The following is a 16,667-nucleotide window of genomic DNA, read 5'->3' as shown; positions in this document are numbered from 1 at the left end:
TCATCATTTCCTTTGAAAAGTCTCACCAGGAGCACGTGTCAGGTCTGCATTTCCAGCAACGTTTTGTTCGTGATGATAGATGCTCTCGTCACAGCTCTCCATTCTTTCAGAGCCCTCATCAGAATTGGCCTTAATGTCCATAGTTCTACCAACACTCTCTTCAAGGCAATCTAGGACCTTACTATGAAGCACATCAAAATTTCTTCAGGTTCTACACCATTATCCAATTGCAAAACCACTTCCACGTTTTAGGTATTTGTTAGAGCAGCACCCCCACTTCTCGGGACCAAATTCTCTCTTAATTTCTTAGTGGGTGGCTTTAATGAACAGAAATGTACTTTCTCACAGGTTAGAAGACTAGAAGTCCAAATTCAGGGTGCCAGCTCTAGGGGAAAGTGTTCTCTCTCTCTCTTGGCTCTGGGGGAAGGAACTTAACTCTTTTAAAAAATGTTCATTGAATTGAATTTTTCATTAAAATGGCTTTAAACAATTTTTTTTTCTTTGTGACATTCCCTCTGAGATAGGTTAATTTGATTCATTATTTATTAGTTTTAAAAAGGTGTGTGCGTGGATTTTACAGTAATTACAGAATGGAAATGTCGAGAAAATTTATTGTCTTCAGGCAGTATCCTTGAATAATTACTACCACCTCCTCCCAAATCACTGTTGTTAGGTGCCAACGAGTTGCTTTTTGACTTATAATGATCCCATGTGACAGAGTAGAACTGCCCCAAAGGGTTTTTTCTAAGCTGTAATACTTACAGGAGCAGGTTGCCATGTCTTTCACGGATCCCCTACGAGGGTTTGAACCACCAACCTATTGAACACTTAAGCGTTATGCCACCCGCTGCAAATCCCTACCAGTCATTAAACAGATAACATGTGCCTAGTCAAATATAGCTGTTCCAAGGTCATAAAACTGTAATTTTCAGAATCAGAATTTGAAATCGAGACTTTCTGACTCTAAATTAGGCCCATACCTTTTCTACTATGTCATACTGTCCTTGCTTACTTCTATCTGAAGGCACTAACTGTCCTTTTAGAGGAGAGTTTTCTATGTGGAAACATACATTGGTCATTCATGGTCACTTATGTGTTCTTTTTGTTAGGCTGACAGAGTATATGTATATATATATGTACCCTAGAATTAAAAGAAAGCCAAGCCAATTAGCAGCCACCCAAAGAGAACCAAAGGAAGTGTGAAAACTCCTTGATGTTCCTGTAAAGGTATTTTGTAGATGTAGTTAACATCTATAACAAGTTGATTTAAGTAAATGTGGGTGGGCCTAATCTAATCAGTTGAAGACTTTAAGAGTAAAAACTGAGGTTTCCTGAAAAAGAGGATGTTCAGCCTCAAGACTGCAACATCAACTCTTGCCTGAGTTTCCAGCCTGTGGCCTGGCCCACGAATTTCGGATTTACCAGCCCCTACAATCAAGAGGGAGACCCTGGTGGCGTAGTGGTTAAGTGCTACAGCTGCTAACCAAAGGGTTGGCAGTTCCAATCCACCAGGCGCTCTTTGGAAACTCTATGGGCCAGTTCTACCCTGTCCTATAGGGTCGCTATGAGTCGAAATCGACTTGATGGCGCTGGGTTTGGTTTTTGGTTTACAATCAAGAGAGACAATTTTTAAAAATAAGTCTTTCAATGCACACACTGTTGGTTCTGTTTCTCTGGAGAAGCCTGACTGATATACCAACGATTTATGAGAAGGTCAATTTTGAAATGTGGAAATGATTAAATTTATTAGTAAAAATGAACATGATATTGCTTTCTTTGTTATTCAAGTCAAAGTTGAAAACAAAATAGAATGTGGAAACTCCCAAGAATTAAAGAAACCACTTTGTTGATTTCTCAGAGCATTTCAGAATACTTTATTGAAACTCAGACATTCTAGCATCCAAAAGTAGATTTGATGTGTACTATTATCATTCAACATTTAAAAATATACAGGCATTGCTTACAGAGGGCCAGACATTGCCTTAAAGATTGGTGATACATAAATAAATCAGCCATAGTCTCTGCCTTCAAGGATCTCTGTGGGGGAATCAGGCAAAGAGACAATTGTAATAAGTGCTATAGTAGGTAGATGAAAGAGGTACAATGGGAGCAGAGAGAAAGGGGTGCCTAAGATTGGCCGGATGAGTTACGGGAGTCTTTTCAGAAAACATGATCTTTGACCTGATTCTTAAAGGGGTGGTTTCCCAGGTCAGCTAAGAGAAACCAGTTTACTGTCAGGAAGAACATATGTATAGACATAGAAGTGTGGGAAAATGCTAGAGTAGAATTCTGGGAAGACTTCCTCAATTAGTCACCAGTATCTGCAAACATTTTTACAGGAGATTCTAATAATATGGTTGCTTATTGGGTAATCTGTCCGTGTCCTGGAATTGTCCACTCTTTCTAAATACCTTAGAAAACGTTGCTTCAGAGCAGACATAAAAAGGAGATACGAAAAAAGATTGTGCCAGATTGATACTTAACGGTTACTCCAAGCCTTAGATCCTACCACTCTGATTTTTAAAGGCTGATGTGGTGGACTTGACTCTTATTCAGGAATTTTAAAGTCAGCACTTAAAACAATAATTACTCATAGTAAATCCTTTAAGGAGATTCCCTCATGTTAGCACATATGGTTATCCTTGATTGAGGACCAGATAAGGTAGTCGCCTTGCAGTTAGGGTCCATGTTATGTGAAAAAATACATATTGTAGTTTTAAACTGTAAAAACACACTCAGTGAGACAAAAGGTTCCCATTGTAACCAGCAACTATGAAACTGAAATGGAAGGAATAGCAGCTCCATGTCCACTATTTCATGATCAGTCCATGGCCTATGATCTTTGAGCAGAATGGCTGGATAACCCTTACTATTTAAATAGTTTTTTTCTCTTTTTCTGAAAATACATAGTTGAATTCTCATAATTGCCCATACCATATCACTGCCTTGTATTATTCTGCATATCAGACATACTCCACTGTAGTAGTCTAGTGTGGTTGACACCTAATATCCATTCCACCCCAAATGATTTGTCTAACTAATCATGGTTTATCTTAGGAAAGGGTTCGTGGGTTAGTTAGGCTAAAGGCCAAAGTTCAATGGCTTAAAGAAGATAGAAGTATATTAATCTCTCTCATATATTAGTGTGGCCAGTCTAAGTTGAGAGGCAGGGTGGCTTCATGCCACACAGGGTCATCTCTAAACCAGTTGCTGTCAAGTTGATACCAACTCATGGTGACCCTGTGTGTGTCAGAGTAGAACTATAGGGTCATCTAGGGATCCAGTTTTTTTCCTTTGTGTTGTTCCACCATCTCCTACATTTCCTGTAGAAAGGTGGAAGCTGCTTGTAAGCACGCCAGAGTTCCAACTTGTAAGGAGTGGAAAATAAAAGAAAAGCTCACATCCAATGTTTCAAGACCCAAATCTAGATTGGACCTTCATTTCTTCTGCTCACATTCCAGTGAATTTTATACACCTTACACCTAGCTGCAAGGGAGCACTGAAAATGGAGTCTCTAGCTAGAATAGCCATGTGCCCCAGAAAAGGAACTGAATGGAATTTTGAAAGGACAACTAGCAGTTTGCCACTATGAGATGTGAGGATAAGCCTGCTAGTGGGCAGGGCTAGATTAAGGCATGTGACGGCCCTGAACACTGATAATCTCTTGTGCCCCCTCCTCTGCTTACTCATGCATTTGAGATATATATAGATATGTATATATATGTGTGTCTTAGTTATCCATGATGTAACTTCTTTTTAAATGCCATTATATAACGGTAGCGATTGAATGCAAAAGTGGTGTATGCCATTTTAGCAGAATGAAATGAGCTGGTTTATAACATTTTTAGTGGATGAGGGGTACTAAGATTTTTACTATATACATTTTCTACAGAAAGAATATTCTACAACAAAGAAAAGAGTCGGTGAACTTAGTTGTTTCAACAATCAATGTAAAATTCTTTGATCTCCCACAACAAAAAATTGATTTTTACTAATTTTGCTTCAAACCACTTCTACTTCAGTTTTGATGCTTGTCTCATAATAAAGGCTATAATTATGAATGAATAAATGAAAAGATGTCATAAAAGAAAATTTATCGATCAGGAAACAAGTATTACAAATCACTACGTTTTATTTTTAGATATATCTTTCATATCTAATGTGTTATAATTAAAAACATTTCTATTCTTCGCTCTTACAAATTCTTCAATGATTTCATCACAATTAAGCTGCAGAACAATATCTACTTCCATACATTTTAAGGATAATGAATCAAGTCTTTCTTGAATCGTTGTATGCTGTCTTAGTCATCTAGTGCTGCTATGACAGAAACACAAGTGGATGGCTTTAACAAAGAGAAGTTTATTCTTGCTCAGTCCAGTAGGCTAGAAGTCTGAATTCAGGGTGCCGGCTCCGGGGGAAGGCTTCCTCTCTCTGTCGGCTCTGGAGGAAGGTCCTTGTGATGCATCGGTCTTCTCTTGGTCTGGGAGCATCTCAGAGCGGGAACCTCAGATCCAAAGGATGTGCTCTGCTCCTGGTGCTGCTTTCTTGGTGGTATGAGGTCCCCGTGTCTCTCTGCTTGCTTCTCTCTTTCGTATCTCAAAAGAGATTGGCTTAAGACTCTATCTAATGTTGTAGATCTCATCAATATAACTGCCACTAATCCATCTCATTACATCATGGTGATAGGATTTACAACTATAGGGAAATCACATCAGATGACAAAATGGTAGACAATCATACAATACTGGGAATCATGACCTAGCCAAGTTGACAGATATTTTGGGGGGACATAATTCAATCCATGACATATGCTGAGGGTTTTTGAGTCTTTTTAAGGACAAAAATGAGTGTTCTCTTTGTAGTTTGTGATCATTAAAGTTAGGAATATGCATAAAGCAATTTCATTGTTGGGAAATACGCATTGTATTTTATCTTCTATTATGGAATCATACATGCCTACATAAGTAAAACTTGCCTTTTCTGAATCTGTAAACTTAGCTCTCATGTAAGGATGAAATTGTCACAATTCTCTGCAAAGTTTTGTATTTAAGTTATCAGGATAAGCCTGCACTAATTCCTGGATGCCTTCATACATTCTTCATGAGGTATATCCACGTTGTTTAAGAAGGAAAATCTATTTGAAGGAACTTCTTACACTTTTGCCCTTCTTTTCATGTAAGATTCAAGTGTGTCAATGATGGTGTAGTATGTGGTTATATGAAATTGATCTCTGGCACTCAGTACTTCTAGTGCACTTCTACCATTTACTTGTTTCTATTTATTTTTTATTGTGTTTTAGGTGAAAGTTTACAGCTCAAGTTCATTTCTCATTCAAAAATTTATGCACATATTATTTTGTGACATGAGTTGCAATCCCCACAATGTGACAGCGCACTCCCCCTTCCTACCCCAGGTTTCTTGTGTCCATTCGACCAGTTCCTGTCTCTTCCTGACCCTTCATCCTGCTTTTGGACAGGAGCTGCCCATTTGGTCTTGTATACCTGATTGAACTAAGAAGCACGTTCCTCACATGTACTATTTTTTGTTTTATGGCCACTTGTTTCTCTCTAATGCTTCTCTGATGGTGAACTGCTTGATAATCAGTATTTGGCAGTATTTGTTTTGATACGTTTTCAAAATTCCTAAAATCTTCTCTTAAATTATGTAAACACCCTGTTAATGGCTAGTAGAGATCTGTGCATGTCTGTAAATGTACTTCTGCATCTTGGAAAGCTTGACTCATCTGATGAAAATGCTGTAAAATATTATTCTACATAACCAACAAATACATACTTTAGTGTTCGCATTTTGTTGGCGATGTTTTCAGCTTCTTTTTTGGTATCTCCTTTTTATGTCTGCTCTGAAGCAATGTTTTCTAAGGTATTTAGAAAGAGTGGACAATTCCAGGACACGGACAGATTACCCAATAAGCAAGGTAAGCACATGCTTAGGGTCCACAGGGGACTGGAACTCCCATTGGTTGTTTACCAGGACGTTTGCAAGAGCATACCCTTGGGTTTGTATCATGGCAAAGAGCATTGCTGGCCCTCCTGGCAGGAGTTGCTGGATCATTAGACGTGGATGTACAAGACGGTTCTCTCAAAATGGATCAGAGACCTGTTATCTATTAATATAATCCGCCCTTGCCTGGTAACTGCTCATGTTGGATCTAATTGCATATTGGGTGAATGTAGCAAGAGTTAGACTCGACAGGCCACACCCTTGTTTATTACAAAGAAATAGTACATTCCCAAGAGACCACTGGGATAAGGAGTTTCAGTTACATGGGACGGGACCTAGGAGACAGATGTGTCAATGAAGGTGTTGAAGTTGTAGGGGCCTGACAGCTTAAATAACCTTGCACGTGGGCACCCTCTTGGCCCTGCATGAACTTTATTTCCTGCTGGCACATTCTCACGCACTGCAGCTGGTATCAATTTCATTTAGTGCCCTGCCAGTTCCCTTCCACTGCGGGCACTCACTTTTCCTTGTGTCCTGTCTGCTTGGCATCTGTGAGTCTTTGCTTTAGACCATCGGTGTCCCTGTTTTGTTGATGCCCTAAACACATGCTTAACTTACTTATTGGGTAATCCGTCCCTGCTAGTGGGCCTTTAGAAAAGATTTTCACTCTCCTAAACTAATAAAGAAGCACATATGTTATTAGATCACACACTTGTTTTTAATATTCGATCATTGTATTTCCATAAAATTGGTTTCCTTTGTAATCTTATATATTTTATTCATTTAAAAACATTATTCTAAGAAGGACCCACAGACTTCATCAGACTCCCAGAGGGATCTGTGGCACAAAAATAGGCCTCTGTTATAAGACCACTATTATAAGATCTTGAGAAATAGTAAAAACTGAGAAGAACACATACTTTTGTGGTTACGAAGGGGGGAGGGAGGGAGGGAGGGAGAGGGTTTCTTATTGATTAATCAGTAGATAAGAACTGCTTTGGGTGAAGGGAAAGACAACACTCAATACATGGAAGGTCAGCTCAATTGGACTGGACCAAAAGCGAAGAAGTTTCCGGGATAAAATGAATGCTTCAAAGGTCAGCGGAGCAGGGGCAGGGGTCTGGGGAACATGGTTTGAGGGGACTTCTAAGTCAATTGGCAAAATAATTCTATTATGAAAACATTCTGCATCCCACTTTGAAATGTGGCGTCTGGGGTCTTAAATGCTAACAAGCGGCCATCTAAGATGCATCAATTAGTCTCAACCCACCTGGAGCAAAGGAAAATGAAGAACACCAAGGTCACACGACAACTAAGAACCCAAGAGACAGAAAGGGCCACATGAACCAGAGACCTACATCATCCTGAGACCAGAAGAACTAGTTGGTGCCCGGCCACAATCAATGACTGCCCTGACAGGGAGCACAACAGAGAACTCCTGAGGGAGCAGGAGATCAGTGGGATGCAGACCCCAAATTCTCGTAAAAAGACCATACTTAATGGTCTGACTGAGACTAGAGGAATCCCGGCAGCAATGCTCCCCAGACCTTCTGTTGGCACAGGACAGGAACCATCCCTGAAGACAACTCATCAAACATGAAAGGGACTGGTCAGCGAGGGAGAGAGAGATGCTGATGAAGAGTGAGCTAATTAAATCAGGTGGACACTTGACAGTGTGTTGGCAACTCTTGTCTGGAGGGGGGATGGGAGGATAGAGAGAGAGGGAAGCTGGTAAAATTGTCACGAAAGGAGAGACTGAAAGGGCTGACTCAATAGGGGGAGAGCAAGTGGGAGTAGGGAGTAAGATGTATGTAAACTTATATGTGACAGACTGATTGGATTTGTAAACGTTCACTTGAAGCTTAATAAAAGTTAATTAAAAAAAAAATAGGCCTCTGCCATGGTGATGTAGTGGTTAAGAGCTACGGCTGCTAACTAAAAGATCAGCAGTTCAAATCCACCAGATACTCCTTGGAGACTCTATGGGGCAGTTCCACTCTGTCCAATAGGGTCGGGTTGGTTGCCCTTGTAGAGGCAGAGAGAATTCAGACAAGCTATAATGAGAATGTGAACTCAGGCAGTGTCCATAGGTGACAGATGCAGAGATCCTTAACCTTTACTCATAGATTCTGCCTTTATCAGCAAAATAGCCAGATAATGGCATTGCTACTACCCATTTATGCTCACTTCATATAGGCAGAAGGAAACACTTCCTTGAAAGTATAATTTAGGAATGTTTTCTCTTCAAATTTAATATAAAATAGGAGGAAATGCCTGAGCCATATAGGATGCCACCCTGTTGTTTAGCTGGCATAATGGGTATTAGCTGAACATTTTTCCACAATTAATAGCTTTCTCCCAAGGGGGAACATATAATAAGCTTTTACAACCTGAGGTCGTGTAATGGAAAGCCTCTTAAAAAAGAGGAACAGAATCAGACAGTAAGGGAAGAGATCTTTAGTGGTTTGCCCAGAGGGATTGGAAGAAGCAGAGAAGGAGCTGGTAGCAAATTGAGGATGCCTCAATAACAATCCCAAGCCTCTGCACAAAGCTGTGAGTAATCATCACCCGCCAATGCATGAATCCACAGGCTGTTGCAGAGTTAGCTTTCATTGCTCTGTACGTGACACTGTGGGCCTGCAGCATAGCACGCAGCGGCCAAATTCATCGTCTGAGTTCCATTGATCCAGCAACGCTGATGATCTGCGGCTGCCTCTAGTCTCTGAATGTCTGAAGGATCGTGCTTTACGCTCTCTTGTGACCTTTCACTTGATTTCTAGCGGACAGTGTCCTCATTTCATTTTACGAGAATGTGTGCTTAGAATCTGGGCATCAGAGTGCTACTCACAGTAGGTGCTACTCCTTGTTAAATGAAGCAATGGCTCAATAATTCAGGTAAACGCATTTGCTTAAGGAAGGTGAAGCTCTCCAACCTTGATGTTTCCCCCAGAAAAATTTATCTCCAGACAAATTTTTAGGTTCTTTAAGTCATATCCAGTTCAAGGTGGTTCTAGAATTGATCAAAAGACCATGGAAATAAAAAGGGTAACTAAACCAATCCTTTTCATTCTTAAGAACCAATGGTTGTGATAAAGTGAAAAACATATTCCCCCTCCCCTTTATTTTGTTATGTCTTTAACAAATTTATCAACCTCAGTAACTTTATAGGCAAAGAATTTAACCTCCCTAAATCTCTCCTGCTCTTTGTGGAAAACAGAGAAAGCCGGAAGCAGAGATACTGTGCAGAGATGCCTAGCCACCAGCTCCGTGTCCTTTCCCAACATGAGGGCGTACCCTTGTTACTGATTTGGTTTACTCTTTGACATGCAGGTGTTCTAACTTAGAACACTCTTTGATATGCCCTTAAATATCAGCATGTACAGTCTCAGTGGAAATGACTTTAGGAAGGTACTGATGAGGTAAGCCTGAATATAAAAGGATAGCAGAGAGACAGCTCTGAGACACTGACTAAGTGAAGAGTGTCACCAGCAGCTAGCTGCATACCCCACAGGGAGTCAAGAGACATGAGAAAATCCTGCAAAGAGATGCTGCCTCTACTGCTGCTTTGTGTGGCCACCTGGCTTCTGTCAAGTTCTGTTTCATTGGCTAAATAAATCAGGGAGCAGGTGAGTGTGTACGTGTGACTATAGGTGGTCTCTTCCTGCTCATCTGTAACCTGCCTATGCTACTATACTTTTTTTTTTTAAAAAACTATATTTTGAAGTAATTTCAGACTTACAGACAAGTTACAGAATAGTACAAAGAATTCTCATACATATTTAATCCTGTTCCAAATATTAACATTTTATATTTTCATTATTATTCTCTTTGTCATCCTACCTTTTGATCAATCAGTGGATTGATAGGTTTTTTTTTTTTTCCTGAATTATATGTTGAAGATATTATACCCCTTTACTCCTAAATACCTGTATGTAGTTCCTAAAAAACAAGGTCATTCTCTTCCATAATCATGATATATGAGGATCAAAATCAGGAAATTAACATTAATACAATACTACTATCTAATATACAGGCCTTATTAAAATTTTTGTGAACTGACTTAATACACATATTTACTTGTCATGTTAATGGAACCATACAGTATGTAATCTTTTGAGTCTTGCTTTTTTCACTTAGCATAATATGTTTTAGATTCATCATGTTGTTGTACATATCAGTAGTTTGTTTCTTTTTATTGCTGAGTTGTATTTCACTGTTTGGATTATAACAAATCTGTTTATTCATTCACCTATTGTTGGACATTTGGGTCATTTCAAGTTTTTGGCTACAACAAACAAAGCTGCTATTAACATTCATGTACAGGTTTTTGTGTGAACGTGAGTTTTCATTTCTCGAGGATAAATACTCAGGTGTGTGATAGCAGAGTCATATGATGAGTATGTTGGGTATACTAAAACCAAAAAAACCAAACCCGTTGCTGTCGAGTTGATTCCGACTCATAATGACCCTGCTGTCGAGTTGATTCCAACTCATAATGACCCTATAAGACAGAGTAGAACTCCGCCATAGGGTTCCCAAGGAGTGCCTGGTGGATTCAAACAGTTGACCTTTTGGTTAGCAGTCATAGGTCTTAATCACCACACCACCAGTGTCTCCATGTTGGGCCCGTAATCTATAAATATCTATTAGGTCAAATTGGTTGATGGTGTTCAATCTTCTATATCCTAATGATGTTTTGTCTGTTTGTTCTATCAATTACTGAGAAAGCGTGGTTAAAACTTCCATAGTTGTGGTTTATTTCTCTCTTTAGTTCTTTTTTTTTTTTTATCTTCCTATGTTTTGAAGCTCTGTTATTAAGAGTGCACGGATTTGGGTTTTTCATATTTTCCTGATTAATTAACCCTCTCATCATTATGAAATGATACTCTTCATCTCTAGTAATATTTCCTGCCTTTAAGTCTACTTCACCTGATATTAATATAACTGTACCAACTTTTGTCAGCCTAGTGTTTGCATCGTACGTTTTTTCACCCTTTTACCTGCAGCTATCTGTATATTTGAAGTGCATATCTTGAAAATGGCATTTAGTTGGATCTTACTTTGTTAATCCAGTCTGACAATCTTTGCCTTTAATTTGACTATTTAATCCATTTAAACTTAATATTGTTATCAATATGGTTAGGTTTAAGTCTTTCATCTTCCTATTTGCTTTCTATTTGTCTCCATGTTCTTTGTTCCTGCCTTTTTTGGGGGTTAATCAAAAATTATAATTTTGGAATATTAAACATCTTGATATTCTATCTCCTCTATTGGCTATGTGTATGGTGTTTCTGAGAGAGAAAGATTGCTCTAGGGAAGATTCAGGTTTACATTTAAACTAACATTTATTGTGTACCTGGGATAAGCACAACAACCCGATGTGGTCATTAGATTTGGCCATTTCAAGCTTCAGGAAAGTTGTTCCCTGGTTATAGTATTCTAGTAAAGTGTGTTGAATCAGAAGTCAAACATGTTTGAGTTCAAATCCCAGCTCCGCCACTTAGTAATTGTGTAATTGGCCAAGTTGTGTCTCTTTTGTGAGCTTTAATTTCTTTTATCTGTAAAACAAGGAAGTTGGATGTTTTTGTACTTTACAGGATCATTATGAGATCACATGGGATAATTTATATAGATGTGTTATGAAAACTGCAACTGTAAACATGTAAGATATTATTATCCCAGGATTTAATTAAATGATTCATATTACTCTCCCATACCTTTTATAAATATATTTCAATTCTATCTCCTCTAAACCATCATTTTTCTAGACTGAAAAACCCTTCTTTCTCTGGTCCATTTGTTGTCTTCTTGATAATTTCAGCAGCTCTTTCCCTCTACCATCTCTAGTTAACGATTAGAATGTACTGCGGCCACAGCCATTGCATCAAGGCATACTGCTACATACTTTAAGACCCAGTTAAAACATGTGTCCTCCCCGACAGTTTCCCACTCATATTTTCTCATTCCCACTTCTGAGATCCTCAACTGTTTTATCTCATTCTAACTGTTTGCACCTGTTCTCTAACCTCACCTGCCTAAAACTCCTCCAAGCAACAGTTGGTTCATCTCAACATTCCTAGTGCTTAGTATCGGACCTGACTCAGTAAATGCTTGTTGAACGAATGAAAGAATAGGGGAGGAATGCTTTGTCTCTCTGTGTCAGCGCTGAGAGCTTCATCCTTGTAAAGATGCATAACATGTGAATCCAGTATGTTGGGCTGGTATTTATCAAACTTTGAACTCCCGTATCGCCTTTGCTGAAGTGGAGGCAGTTCAGAAGCCACCATGCCATAATGCTGGATTAATCTTCTTTAAGCACCTCACCTTAAATATGCCTGGGAGAGTCTGGGAAGGCTTTATAGAGAGATAGGTAGGTTTCATGGATTGAATTTTGTTCCCCCAAAATATGTGTGGTAAATCCTAACTCCTATACTTATGGTATAGGACCACAGAGCCAGGCAATGTTTCATTCTGTTGTACTTGGAGTCAGTATGAGTCAGATCTGACTGGACAGCACCTAACAACAACAACATACTTATGGTTATAATCTACTTGGGATTGGGTTTTCTTTGCTATGTTAGTTAGGCAGTATTAGTGTAGGATGTGTCATAAATCAATCTCTTTTGAGATATAAAAAAAGCAGACTGAGCAAGGAACCAAGCAAGCAAGCAGAGATGGGAGAAGATAGATGCCACACCACATGGGGATCACCAAGGAACCAGGACACAGAAGCTGAAAAGAGACAAGCACCTTCCTCAAGAGCCAACATGGAGAGAAAGCCTTCCTCTAGAACCAGTGTCCTGAGTTCAGACTTCTAGCCTCCTAAACTGTGAGAAAATAAATGTTTTTTAAAGCCATCCAAGTTGCGGTATTTCTGTTAAAGCAGCAGTAGATAACTAAGCCAAAACACTAAGCCAGTAGGTTTTAAAGCATAGTTTTCCCAGACTTAGGTGGAAAAGGGACTCAGAAAAAAGTAAACTTTGGAGTTTCTTATGAAATTTTTCCAGATCCTAATTTTAGCATGGCACGCAAGTGCCTTTCTTCTCCTGCCTCGTCTCTTTTTCCTCCCGTACCTGTCACTCCACACTCCAGTCATCCTGAATTACCTGCAGTTCACTAGGCTCCTTCTTTCTTCTGAGACTTTGTACATGCTATTTCCTCTACTTGGCAGGCCTTGTTCCTTGATTTCCTTTAATGTGGTTGATTCCTGTTTGTCCTTTAGATCTCAGCTTAAATGCCACCTCCTCTAGGATGCCTTCCCGTCAACCCCCCAACCAGGCCTGAATTAGATGCCCCTTATTTTTTTTTTTTTTAATCTATGGTGTCATGATACCCTGAACTTTGCTTGTAGCACCTGTAAAATGATTACATTTACTTTTTAGTTTTCTATATTTTTCACTAGACTTGGAGCTCCTTAAGGGCAGCACTGTATCTTCTCTATTTTTTCTAGTGCCCAGAACAATGCTTGAAACAGAATAAACTTCAGTAAATATTTTTGAATGAGTGATTGAATCCCACAAGAATGCCTGTTGCAAAGAAAGATTAAAAGAGCGGGTACCTGGTCTACTTTCTCTTTCCACATCTAGCATTCTCCTGGTGTACAGCCTGCAGATGTAGAGGAAGTTGTCAAGAAGGGTGTGCAGACCCTTGTGATTGGCCGAGGCATGAGTGAGGCCTTGAAGGTAGGTACTGGTGTGTACAGGATTCTGATGACAGTTGGGGTGATCTCTTGGACCTTTACCTTACAAATATGTCCTTCTTAGGAGTCCACTTCTACATATCCCTTACATTCAGTTTGCTGAGCCAGTGGATGACCCAGGATAGAATAATGGCTGCATACACTAGTGTTCATCATGAGGTGAAGACTCTCCTCCCTCTGCCTAATCCTGGGACTGTGTCATTTCCACTATTTCTCAGGAATACCTTCATCCTGAAGGGCTTATTTCTCAAGTCCTACAGTTATCACAGTTATCAATATTTGGTTCTTTACATTTTTAGAGTACTTTTTCTTTTCTTAGGTATAATCCATTTGTTTTTTTTTTTCTTTCAGAAAAAAAATTTTTAATTGCAAAAGTAAAACATTTAAACAGTACAGAACTGTAGTAGTAGAAAGGTGGAAGATTTCCCCTCCCCAGTCTCCACGTTTTGTGTATACTGCTCTGCTCCTGTTCCCCTTGTAAGCATCTGCAGCCATATGCACACTTACACATATTAAAAAAAAAAAAAATTAGATATGCATATATACACTTTGGGTTTTTTTTTATATACACTTATCGCCTTTTTACATAAATACTATTACACTCTATGTATTTATTCTCTAACTTTTTTCACCTACATTACGATTTTATGGACAACCTTCCACATAAGTATATAGAGACCTGGCTTATTCCTTCCTTTGTATACATATTCTAAAATCTACTGATGAAGGTACCCTTTATTTATTTATATTTTTTAGGTTAAACTGGTTATTGTTCCCATTAAAGTAAGTTCTGTCTGTAAGGATTTTGTTGTAGTTATAAAATCTTTCAAGCATGTAGAAAAGTAATACAGGACTTTTTTTTATATTTTACTCAGAGCTCTTTCTGAGGAAGCAGAGTCTAAGTAAAAACTACTTAGGAAAAAATATTTAGGACAAGCCAGAGTTGAGAAGATACCATCCAATAATAGCTGTCCTTTACTGATGACCTTTTATAGTAATTCATTCACAAAATATTAAGCACCTTCTATAGGTTAGGCACTATTCTAGGCACTGGGGACATCGGGATAAGCAAGCCAACCAAGGTTCATGCCCCTCATGGATAATAAAAAGGTAGACAATAATTTCAGATAGTGATAAATGCTGTGAAGGAAATTAAATGGTGACTTATGAGGGGCTGCTTTAAATTAGTGGTCAACAAAGGCCTTTCTGAAGAACTAGATGGTGCCCGGCTACAACCGATGACTGCCCTGACAGTGAACACAACAGAGAACCCCTGAGGGAGCAGGAGAGCAGTAGGAGGCAGACCCCAAATTCTCATGAAAAGGCCAGACTTAGTGGTCTGAATGAGACTAGAAGGACCCTGGTGGTCATGGTCCCCAGACCTTCTGTTGGCCCAGGACAGGAACCATTCCCAAAGCCAACTCTCCAGACAGGGATTGGACTGGACAATGGGATAGAAAAGGATACTGGTGAAGAATGAACTTCTTGGATCAAGTAGACACGAGACTATGTTGGCATCTCCTATCTGGAGGGAAGATGAGAGGGCAGAGGGGGTCAGAAGCTGGCTGAATGGACACGAAAAGAGAGCGTGGACAGAAGGAGTATGCTGTCTCACCAGGGGGAGAGCAATTAGGAGTATATAGCAAAAGGAGTATATAAATTTTTGTATGAGAGACTGACTTGATTTGTAAACTTTCACTTAAAGCACAGTAAAAAATTTTTTTAAAAAGTCCTTTCTTAGAGGACATATTGCTGCAGTATACATACATCAGTTAATTTCATCCTCACATCAACCCTGTGATGATGTGTTATTAGCCACATTTTACAGGTGATGAATTTGGGACTCAGTGACTTTAAATAACTGGCCTAAGGTCTCTAGGTTGGTTAATTCTAAGTTAGAATTTAGACTCAGGTTGGCCTGACCCCAATATTTAACGTTTACTTACTTTATGCTTTATACCATGCTAGACATTTTACAAACCTAAGCTCACTAGTTCTCATACCAACCGTGTGAGCTAGATACGATTATCCCTAATTTATAGACATGGAAGCAAAGGCTCAGAATTTAATTCACTTACCCAAAGTCATACTGCCTGTCAGGATTTAAATCCAAGGCTGCCTGACTCCAAAAGTCACGCCTTTTCCATTTCCATTTCACCTGAGCTTTATGCATGGATATTATAGTACTTCTGTCAACTTCTCAGAGACCTTCTTAACTCCTTAGGGCTCTCTGCCAAATTTTAGACTGGTGACAGGCGGGGTGATTGAGGAGTGACAGTTGTCACTGTCCAACTTTATAGTATGCTTACCTCATGGCAGGAAAGGAAAGCCTGGGGGGCCGTTCCCCCTAACTTACTATGTCTTCTGCTCTTTCACAGGTGCCTCCATCAACGGTGGAGTACCTCGAGAAACAAGGCATCGATGTGCGAGTACTCCAGACAGAGCAGGCAGTGAAGGAGTATAATGCCTTGGTTGCCCAAGGAGTCAGGGTGGGAGGTGTTTTCCATTCCACCTGCTGATGGAGCTTTAAGATGAGAATAAATCACTAAGCAATGATGCCTGTGACTATCATTCTTACCACTGTCCACGCCAACCTCCCACAAGCATTTTGGAATACCTGCTTGTGCCAGGCCCTGTGCTAAGCTCTTGGAATACACACATGACTAGGGCAAGTTCCTGTCCTTGGGTGGGGAGTGGGCGGGAGAGGTACTGGTAATCAGGAGAGGAGTCAGATGTTTACCCAAGTTTAACAATGTGGTAAACGTTAGGCCAGAAGTATGAGAAACTAAAGGCAAAAATAAAGCCTTCTGCCTTGAAGACTGAAGAAAAATTTTAGCGCATTAAGATCACATTGCAGTCGAAGCTTTGGAATGTTTAATTCAACTAATATATTTACTACATTCCTTATATGCCAGGCACTGCTGTGCTACAGAGAAACAGCAATCAAAGTTTTGCCCTCATGAAGCTTATATTCTAGTGGGGGAAATAAGTAAACAAATTCATA

General features: G+C 39.5%; 1 protein-coding gene across 1 annotated transcript in view; it reads left to right on the top strand.

The window, feature by feature from the left end:
* Window positions 1-16,219, top strand: part of AAMDC (adipogenesis associated Mth938 domain containing) — a 30,283-nt gene extending 14,064 nt beyond the window's left edge. The window contains exons 3-4 of the mRNA XM_049889722.1: window positions 13,551-13,646; window positions 16,042-16,219. Coding sequence (XP_049745679.1) covers window positions 13,551-13,646; window positions 16,042-16,182 — 237 coding nt within the window. The 3' untranslated portion in view covers window positions 16,183-16,219. The remainder of the gene's footprint in view (window positions 1-13,550; window positions 13,647-16,041) is intronic.
* Window positions 16,220-16,667: the final 448 nt, after the last annotated feature.

Source organism: Elephas maximus, chromosome 7 (genome assembly GCF_024166365.1).
Source record: "Elephas maximus indicus isolate mEleMax1 chromosome 7, mEleMax1 primary haplotype, whole genome shotgun sequence".
Lineage (NCBI taxonomy): Eukaryota > Metazoa > Chordata > Mammalia > Proboscidea > Elephantidae > Elephas > Elephas maximus.
This window is presented reverse-complemented; position numbering and strand designations above follow the sequence as displayed.